General features: G+C 47.2%; 2 protein-coding genes across 22 annotated transcripts in view; both read left to right on the top strand.

Annotated features, from left to right (window-relative positions):
- The first annotated feature begins 62 nt into the window (after positions 1–62).
- Positions 63–3,757, top strand: LOC117604315 (zinc finger protein 346). 2 transcript variants are annotated; one of them, XM_076689013.1, is made up of 8 exons: positions 63–204; positions 1,234–1,791; positions 2,168–2,241; positions 2,335–2,484; positions 2,569–2,663; positions 2,760–3,145; positions 3,211–3,279; positions 3,355–3,757. In XM_076689013.1, the coding sequence occupies exons 1-8, from the start codon at positions 165–167 to the stop codon at positions 3,507–3,509; spliced, it is 1,527 nt and encodes a 508-aa protein (XP_076545128.1). In that variant the 5' UTR covers positions 63–164; the 3' UTR covers positions 3,510–3,757. The 2 variants fall into 2 exon arrangements, with proteins under 2 accessions (XP_076545128.1, XP_034180144.2); XM_034324253.2 differs by having other exon boundaries at positions 65–204; positions 1,345–1,791; positions 3,355–3,756.
- A 3,911-nt stretch (positions 3,758–7,668) lies between these two features.
- The window catches only part of Eph (Eph receptor tyrosine kinase), an 80,784-nt gene continuing 78,286 nt past the window's right edge, over positions 7,669–10,166 (top strand). For 3 of the 20 annotated variants that reach the window (XM_034324224.2, XM_034324226.2, XM_034324240.2), the window contains exon 1: positions 7,675–8,834. The gene's annotated coding sequence lies outside the window, so the exon portion shown is untranslated. Of the gene's footprint in view, positions 8,835–10,166 lie in introns of all 20 variants that reach the window. The other 17 variants (XM_034324228.2, XM_034324244.2, XM_034324245.2 and 14 more) reach the window with 13 other exon arrangements.

Below are 10,166 nucleotides of genomic sequence, written 5' to 3'. Positions count from 1 at the left end.
CACGTTTCGTCGAAACGTGCGAAATGTAAAACGACGGAGAGAAAATTAATTCCCGGGTGTGTATAGAAAACGAAAACTAGCCTTCTTATCGGACCGTTATTTATTCTCCACTGTCAACTATTTCTGTACGATAACAAAGATCCTCGGTATATTCGAGCTGTAAAATGTCGAGCGCAAAGATCATCGAAAATCCAGAAATACCGGGTGAGTTTTTCTTCCTAGAAAACAATTATCTCCATTGATTCGCGTTGCGTTAGGGATCTGTGTATGGTCTAGTGATTCAACCAAAGATCCATAAATCTACGAACTTGTTAATCTTTCCAAAAGTACGTAATAATCATCGCATCGTTATTCGAAGAATTCATAAGAGAGTGAATTTTTCAAACGATAGAAATAATTTGCAAGGACAACACCGTGCGTGTTTGTGGTACCAAGATTCGATACAAATAACCGGATACCACTTTTCATACGTCTGTGTCCGCCCAATTATCAAAATAAATACTCGAGGAATACAGCTACCACCTCTCGCGTTCGACACGCGAGGCGAAAAGATAAGCTTGTTATCAAACAGTCTCGTGCTTACCGACCAGTTTCATTCAGAGTTCGAGCGTCGAAATCAGCTGACGACTCGAGATACAGAGCCATGTGTAGTAACATGGCCACCGATGGTACCGGTCTATCGTTTCACTACGTTATTGTACGATAATGTTTATTTATTATTTCGTAACACGTTCATTTTTCCATTCAAATTGCTCGATACATTTCGAGTGATAATCAGATGGGTACCGAAACAACTTGTCCCGGCCCTGAAGCGCAAAACGAAGACGCGGCACTGTCGTCCTTGATCGTTTGCAAAAATATATCTCGCACGTTAGCAATAAAAATGAAAGACATTATCGGAGACTGTTTAAAAATTAGCAAAACGAGATCAGAGCGAATTGCATCGATTCCCATCTCCCGCTGGGGGGTACCGCTTTCGTATTTTACGAGCCACTTTTCTTTTTCTTTATATTCGAACCGCGCATTCTTACGCGTGATTCGAACACGCTTCAACCATCCGCAGTTTTTATTAGCTTCGTAAATCTAACGCGCAACGCGTACCGTTGCCATTGATTCTGTTCTCTTCCGGCTTGAAAAAAAATCCTTGTTGCAAATTTTGTCTCGTTGACACAGCCGGCTCGCGAAATTTCAAATTAACGATGAGAAATCTATGTGAAAGTTTAAAGTTCACAGATATCGAAGACGATAGCATTCGAGCGAACTCCTGCCTAGGAGTTACACTTGGAAAGTATTCTTTACGTTGTTTTCTCGGTTTTTCGTTGAAGCATATCGTATGCGACGCAGGTTTGGAATGCTTTTTGCCGCCACCCCCGCCCCCGCCGCCGGTCCCGCTAGTCGCATTGCCGAAATGCAACAGCCTGGTGGCATCGACGGAACAACAACAACAGCAACAACCGGTAACTGCAGAAGAGACAACGACCGGTTTATCGAGCGGTGAAACCGCGATCAATCTGACGAGCCTGGAAACTACGTCGTTTGCAAATCTACCTGTGCCAACACCGTACATCATGCACCCGACGACGATGCAACCGCAAACTCCTGGACAACCGGCTGCACCCTGGTGGGTACCTACCGAGGCGGACACGTCCGACCTTTACGGACGATGGTACGACACCACCTACAAAGCGGCAGCTGCAACGATCGCGTCCCCGACGATTCAAGTGACCGGCAAAGCGAAGAACAAATATTACAAACGCAAGAACGAGTTCATAGATCCGGCCCAGGATGCAGGTAATTAAAGAACGCTTACCCTTTTCCCGCCACTTTTGCGGCACAATTTTCGGATGCGCTTCGTCTCAGGGGAGCAACAATTTTTGGGTAAAAAATATGAAATCTTATAGTTTTCGAACGGAAACATTGAAAAATGCAAGTTAAAAGTTTAGGTTTTTAATGGTTTCCTAAACTTTTCATTTGTATTTTCAGATATTTCTGATCCCCCAAAACGAAGTTTCATCCGATTTTCTCAAACACCCTGTGTACCTAGAGATTTTATGTAATAACGCGATGCGCGCGCGCTCGCATCGGAATTATCATTGAGAAATATCAGAGTCCAGATTCCTCTGGCAGTTTAGCTAATTAAAGATTGATTTATGTTTCTATTTCGCAGAGAAAGTTGCGAGCGCCCAGAGGGAACTGTCGGCACTAATGAAACCGCTGAAATGCGATCTATGCAACGCAGTCGTAAGGCTCGATTACTTTATCCGTTAAAAATCCAGCTAGACGCGGGAATAGCGTATCTCCTGTTTAAATATCGCGATGGTAAAACGATTTCAGATGAACTCGACGTTGCAAGCAAAGTTGCATTACGACGGGAAGCCGCATCAGAAGAAGGTGTCGATGTTTCTGAATCAGAGCGTGAAGAAACAGAAGACCGAGGATGGACAAATCACTAGCACTACCAACGACTGGCAAAATTATTGCGATGTAAGATACTTGATAAAATATCTAGATATCCTAAATAAATATGAAACAGGATCTTTACTAGCGATGTTAATCGAACCTTTGCAGATTTGTAAAACGTGGTTCACGTCGCAAACGGACGCGACGCAACATTACGCCGGTAAAAAGCATATCAGAGCGGCGAACGGTGGACGACGATCGAGGTACACAGATGCATACTTGTCTCTAATTATTTGGTAGAAAAGATAGGTAGCTGTGTCAGCCGCGAGTTCGTCATACCAGAGCGTTGAATTCTGCAGGCCGTCGAAGAAGTCGCAAAATCAAAATCAGTACAGTCAAATAGATCCTACCAACCGATTCGGGATAGGAATGGCTTTTCAGACGGAAGCGACTCCAGCAGCTGTCCAACCGGTGGTACCAGATGCTGGTGTAACGCAAGCGATACCACCGACCACCCCGGCGCCAGGAGCGATAGCAGCAACCGGAACAGGAACAGCACCGGGAACGACACCAACGGCTACAACAGCCCCGACGACCGTTTATACACCACCGACCTATCCGACACCGTTGCGTTGCGATTTGTGCGGAGTTTCCGCGAATCGGCAGGATCAATTGGAAACGCACAAACGTGGCGCCAGGCACCTGAGAATGCTCAGATTGAACGGGTTACCAGTTCCCGACCCTGGTAAGAATTCGATGGAAAATCAATACGTTATTCGAATGAATTATTTCACGTGAAAAATATTTCAGGCGTCGAGAACGAGACAACCCCCGCCACTCCTGGACCTATAGATTATTCGATTTATAGGACACCCTCGGGTAAGAGGACTATATCGATTTGAACGGTATCGTTGCCGATCTAATTGCGATCTACAAGGAATATTCTGATTGCAGGCCAGTATTATTGCGCGCCGTGCAATCTATCGTTAAATTCCGAGAGCACGTTCGCTCAACACGTGGAGAGTAAGAAACACAAGAATCAATCGAACCCAAAGTCCCCGTCAAATTCAACGATGGCGTCGAAGAAGGCTAGATTCAAGAAGAAATAAAATCATCGGTTCATCGTACGGAACGTACGACCGTCGAACTATGTAAATGATAATTCTTCGTCTGTCCATTCTTTTCACCGAAACTTTTCTCTCGTTTTCCGTTATCGTCGCAGATGTATTGTCGTTGTATCCAGGCGATGCACGCTGATTCGTGCAATAAGAAATAAAACTCTTGTTCGATACGGAAGCGTAAAAACGTAAAAACGACACCGTTTCACGAGCAAAATATCGTCGTATTTGAATTTTTTTATCTTTCGTACGTTTCGAGAATTCGCCGCGAGACCGGGACGGCGGGTAAATAATCACGGATCCGTGATTATTACGCGAAGATAGATCGGATCGTCGCGCCTACTGATGAGAAAGATAAGTCTGTTAAGACGCGAGCGTATTTAAATTAAATACCGATTAACTGTAAATTCGATTTGCAGTAAACTGGAGGACGGTTATTTAGACGGTAGCTCGTTAACCGTCTGGAAGGCAGCAGCAGGACTAATCGGCCACATTTATTCAATTACGAAACCATTAGCTCGAACGTTCGCTCCTCCTGAGAGGCTCGATTCGCGAAATCGTACGCGTCTACCGCTAACGCTCGTTTATCGCGCGTCCACCTGAAATTTATGCGACGTTCGCTCTCTCGACCTTCCGCAGAATTTATTACCAAACGGACGAGCCGTACCAAATTTCTCTCCTCTATTAATTACCTCTTGAGGACACGTATGACGGATCAGCTTTTACACCGTACGCGTAGAAAAACGACAGATCGTTAGTTAAGAAAGAAGCAAGAAGATCGAGAAAAAAATATTGCCGCCTAGCGATTCTTTCGTTAGACGAAGCCTGCATTCCGTCGAGTTTTCTAACAAACTCACGCCGCTGCATTTTAACCGGCCAACTGTTCCATTCGAGAGCTTCTTTTTAGCTTTCCGTCTCGGAGCTTCGACAACGACTCGAGATTAGGATCGTCCTCGCACGAGAACTTGTAGATCGTTACTTTATACCTGCGCTTCGAATTTTTATGACCCCAAGTTCCACGTTCGACGAGTTCCCTTCTCCTTTTTATTCCCAGCCTCCTCCCACTCTCTTCTATCCTATCACTAAAAATCCCTTTTCCATCTTTTCGTCTTCCCGATCGCCTACTATTTCTTTACCATTCTCGTTCCCGAACGGAGGAGCATCGGAAATGGAAGAAAAAGTCGAAAACAACGTGCAAAGAAATGGAACGGAACGGAAAACGTAAGACAATGACAAAGGTAATACGGGCGGAGAAAGAAGGAGAGAAATCGATTCGTTACGCGGCCAAGTGTAATGCGCGTAAAAACTTATTAATCACCGGAGCGTCCGCTCTCTCGGAAATTCGATGAAATTCCAACGGATGACTGGTGAGAATTTCTGAGAACCTTCGAATCCGAGCCTCCTCTTGCTCCGACTACGATCGGATACTGTGACGAAACAGAGCAAACGATCGATTCCCGTTCAAGCTTGACTCCGACGTTAGATCCTCTTTTTCTTTTTTTCACAGAGAAAAAAGGAAAAAAAGAAAACAGCTCGAGATCAAGAAGCCGACTATCAACCGCGCACCGACCTCGTAATTTACCTCGGATGATAAGTTCCTCCGCGTTGGAATAAATTACCCGTATAGGAAGGTATAAAAGACTAGGAGGACACGGTAATGCTCACGATCCTCGCCGCTGTTTACGAACCTATTCACGCGGAATTCCTCTTCCTCGCTCGCGTACACTTTATTAAGAGAACGCATCGATCGAGCGTAAAGTCGTTACACGATTAAAATATGCTAATTCGAAGATTTCTAAACAAAGCGTGGAATACGACTGATCGTAATGGTTCCCGTGGTCAAAGCCGTCGACTCGAGGCGCTGACGATTTTTCTTTTCACGCTGACGTTCATTTCTAATTCCGCTAACGAACGGGTAACTTTGTTAGCGCGAGGAAACGGTACCTGTGTGGAGCAAGAGCAGCCGCTCCTTTGTCTCGCCGATTCCATTGTTCCAGACCGAGAGAGTACGAATCGAGGAAAAAACAGCTCGTAGAAGAGATTTCTTTTCTGTCCCGTTCGCCAGACCTCGGACAAATTCGTACAATTATTTCTCGATTAGGAAGGAACGGTTGGCCAGCGAGAAGAACCGAAGCAGAGCGGAGGCACAGATTGCCGTGCCGCACGAAATATGTACCAGGGGGGAGGGAAGGGAACCGCGTGCGCGTTGCGGTCCGCCCGCAGCCTAATCGCGGAAATTTCGCGGCACGACACAACCGCTTTAATAAGACGTTTTTGCGAAAGGGTTTCTAGAAACAGGGGAGCCGGGGCAACAGTTGGCGCGACGAAGCAACACGGCACAAGACGGAGAGCGTAGGGAACGTGGACGAAGAAGAAGCAGTAGAGGAATAAAAAGCGTTGTGTGGCGCATCTCGACGGGGCTGACCTTGCAGGTCTTCGCGGGCCACCAATGTAGACCGACAAGAAAATAGAAAATCGTGCTGCTCCTAAATGCGGGCGGTGTGATGTCATGCGGAAATAGCCGTCTGCCTATGCTCCCTGCCGACGCGAGAACGGTGAAAGGGGACGTAGAAGGGTCGAGAGGGGGCTTCTTGATCGCTCGACCGATTACCTCGTCTCACTCGGCTTCCAAGGAGACCCCGATAGACGGTACACCGTTTTTGCCTTTCCGATCGACCAACGAACGCGAAAGTTCATTCGCGAACGATCTACCCCATTTTCCGCTCGATTATGTCTTACGCTCTTTAACCGCGCCATCTTTCTATCGACTTTCGATAACTCTTGTCATTTACGATCGCGTTCGATTATCGAGACCCATATTTCCTATCCCTGTATCCCCGTATCCGTCGGGGCCCTCGTTAACGTCCCTTACGCGAATTAATTTCTTACTTTTAATGGAATCGGCTACCTCGCTGCGGGCGAGGACAACGGAATTATCGATATACCCGATAAGAGGAAAGCTACGGGACGGTTGGACGCTCGCGAAAACGGGAAACGTCGTAAAAAGAAATGATCGCACTTACCGGTAAAAATCGTATGCTCGAATCGCGTTTAATGTACCTTCGGCTGTCGTCTAACTCCAGGGGGGTCCGCGATCGATGAGATAAAACTGTTTACAGGATGACAGAGATAACGATTAACCTGGTAATGGGTCCCCTTTGAACGGCACCTCGTTCTCCCGTAATCTTCCAATGTACTGGCACATTGATTATCCTTGGTCACTGGTCACTGATCGCGAAAATATCATTAATACGCGTTTTCGTTTATCACGATCGAGTTTTGGAAGCGATCGAATCGGTTTCTTGAAAAAATTCGTCGGTCGTTTTATCGGCGTCCATCCAGAAAATGGAACCACGAAATACGTCGCGATTTTAACACGAATTACTCGTTTAAAAACGCAAAGATTCGTAAACTAACATTCACACGCGCACACTGCACCGATAAGTAACGTTCGAGAAGCAAACACGATAATTTATTTCACTTTTTCCAGTAAAAATCGGTGAAACTATAAGCAACTACGACCGACGAGGAACGCGACATTTGCAAGAAACTACCCATGATGCTCTTGAAAAATTGATCACGTGATTGGCTTAGCTAAGGGTATATCCTATATGAATCGATCACGTGGTTTTGAGTTGCAAGATCTTACCCAGAATGCATTGCGGGAGGATCACGTGGTTTTGAGTTGCAAGATTTTACCCAGGATGCATTGCGGGATGATCACGTGGTTTTGAGTTTCAAGATTTTACCCAGAATGCATTGCGAAGGATCACGTGGTCTCGAAAGGATAGTTAGTTGACGATTTTCGAAAGAACGAGAAGATTGTTGCGTGCTCGAGAGTGTTAAAAGTTCTATTTTATTCGGTCAAGTATCGTGTCTCGTATCGAATCTTACGCGTGCAAGTGTTTTTTTCATACGAGAGAAGAAAATCGAACAAGATTTCCCGTGTTTTAAAGTGTATAGTGTATTGAAAATCCATGACCTCCGGGCACGGGTAGAAGGCAGTGCTATCCAGAAGGAGAAAAGAAAAGCACGGGCGAAGAAAAGCGAAACCGATATCGAAGGATATTCCGGTGCTGTAAGTACCGAGGAAAGTCATCGAGAATAAAAGTCCGTAGCATCGTGGACGTGTGTGAGAACGACCGCTGTCATGCTGCCGGCATGATTGCGCATGCGCGCGGGTACACTTGACGGGCTCAAAAAATCAATGACCCCGGTCTATCGCACGTTCGTTCGCGTCTTTTTCTCTACGATATAAGAAGTTCGAGGGTGAGAAGAAGGATCGCAAGAAGGTAATATCGAGGCTCGAGGAAGCGATCGTCGTGGACGAGAGGGAAATATGGAGATACGAAGGAGTAAGAAAGGATCGAAGAAAATGGACGGTGAGGGTGCAGCCCCGATGGTGGCGCTAGTGTGAAACGGCCGAATAGCGGTACGGTGAAACCAGCCGAGCAAGCTCGGCTACGTTTCGGCTCACCACTTTAGTTCGTGTCCTACCGCTGTACACGACGGACGTGTTGAACTCGATCGCGCGTCGCGTTCTCTATCCGGAGAAAAAAACTAACTGTTTGTCCGCCACTGCAACTAGTGTGAAACACGTAATTCGGTGGTTCGCGTGTAAACAGGTAACTGTGCGCGGTAGATTAGAAGGCACAGAGGAACGCGTGTACCGCGAAAACGACGCACGAGGTCGCGTAGTGTTCCGGCCGCGACCGGCAATAAAGTTTCGCAGTGACTTGTGTTAAAGAGAAAAAAAGAAATAGAAGAAGTGGTGAAGAAAGTCAGTGTGCGCGTCGTGTACGATTGCCACCAGCCACGGTTCACGGCCGGAGGTCCGATAATCGGATCGATTCGATTCCATCTAGAACGCTGTTCGCTGGATTGTCAGAGGAGAGCGTACCATCCTAGCCGTCGCCGCGGTGCACCGTCCGTCCACCTTTCGCGTTGCCGCGAGTGCACGGGATAAAATGGCGCTTGCTTTCGACCGTGTACCTTTATCGACCGTAACAAACAATTTAACGACGGAATCGCGTCGACGTCAATCGCGACGTTTTTGAGCATCGAACACATTACCGCGGCAGATCGTTTATCTCCGTTCCCCGTTCTCCGTTCGCCCCACCCCCGGCGCTTCGCTTCGCTTCGTTTCGCTCGCTTTTAACGTCTTTTCGTCCACGAATCGAACCGCTGACCGCTGCACTGTCCATCAGCCACGAGTTCACTCCCGAGCAACATACATTCGAAGAAGACGCTACTTCGGATCTGGACAGAGGGACAGTACGGAGTCTGAACGCGAGCACGCGTCCTTTCGGAGCAAGGGTGAGTACCAAAGGATATATCACATATTTTCACTGATCATAGATAGTTAACGTAATAGTTACTAGATAGAAAACGAACTATCATTTATACGTGGAATACTGTTTACGATCGCGCGATAACTGATGGTAATTCGCGTTACTCGCAAGTAAATCGTTATCTGCGACTTGCGACACACCAGATATTAACGAGATCGCAGTGAAAGGCATCGGCTCGTTGTCGAAGCTCGGAACGCTGCGTCAGGAGCGTGGATTCCGTTCGAACAGGTTTGCCGTTTCATTCGTGTTACCGTACCTTCGCCGCGCCGATGCTCGAACGCTCGTACCAGCCGCTTATTCTCCCATCGGAGCGCCCAAATCTCTTACCGATTCTTCTTCTTCTTCTTTTTTCTTTTTTTTTCTCTCCGCAAGTTGTCGAGGCAGTAAGCGCGCAGCATTAACGATTCCGTAATTATGCAAATAAATCTGAAAGGGTTGGGGGTCGCGGACTATTTGAAAGTCCGTACGAACACGCAGGCAGGCAGGCAGGCAAGCGGACGGACGGACGCGCGTACACGTAGCTAGCCGATGTGTACATAGGTAACGCGTGTGTGCACACTCGACCGAGTACACAGGCGCTTTCGCACGCGTCTAAACGTGGCAAACGCGATTCGACCGGGCTACGTGCGTGTACTACTCGGAAAATGACAGGCCATCGGTTGGAGCCGGTGTGTTTGAGCTCGCCTTCTCGTGCAAATATTTTGCGCGGGCAAACACTCGCCACGACGGATCATGCCCTCCTCCAAGGTAGACGGAAAGAAGGCGCTGAGAACGGGATAACCCCGTTGAAATTTTCGTAATCCCACCGAGTCGAACTTAAATTCGAATTGCACGAAATTATCGACGTTTGAATCGAATTTTCATTTGGTAGATGGGAAGGCGATAGATACTCGTAGATAGGTTTCAGGATAGGGGAGGAGAACGAATTTTCCTGGGTCAGAATCGACGCGACGGTTTCGGAGTAGCTGATCGCTATCGCGGTTGACACTGGCGTGGTCAGGTAGGTAGGGTAGTAACTTTACGACAAGGTATAAGGGTAAAAAAAGTCCGTGCGTTTGTCTACCTGTTGGCGCAGGTAACGCGTTCCTGTTCGAAAAGTTTGCCTAAGCCTCGGTTTATCGGGTGCTGTCACGCGTCCAGGGAAAGGCTACGTTTCGGTAACTGTAGGACAACGATGGTCCAATTAACAATTTGGAGCGCGCTCTATTTGCATAATCTCGCGGCGAGGAAGGGTGCACTGGAACGGCTGCTAAAACGCGAGTAACTTAGCAGCCAGGATCGATAAGTCTTCGCCGTT

The sequence above is a fragment of the Osmia lignaria genome, chromosome 7, assembly GCF_051020975.1.
Source record: "Osmia lignaria lignaria isolate PbOS001 chromosome 7, iyOsmLign1, whole genome shotgun sequence".
Lineage (NCBI taxonomy): Eukaryota > Metazoa > Arthropoda > Insecta > Hymenoptera > Megachilidae > Osmia > Osmia lignaria.
This window is presented reverse-complemented; position numbering and strand designations above follow the sequence as displayed.

Excerpts from the sequence above, each read along its gene's own strand:
- LOC117604315 (XM_076689013.1), top strand. The coding sequence starts at position 165 with ATGTCGAGCGCAAAGATCATCGAAAATCCAGAAATACCGG. Across the intron at positions 1,792-2,167 it reads AGATCCGGCCCAGGATGCAG|AGAAAGTTGCGAGCGCCCAG; the intron begins GTAATTAAAGAA and ends TCTATTTCGCAG. Across the intron at positions 2,664-2,759 it reads AACGGTGGACGACGATCGAG|GCCGTCGAAGAAGTCGCAAA; the intron begins GTACACAGATGC and ends TGAATTCTGCAG.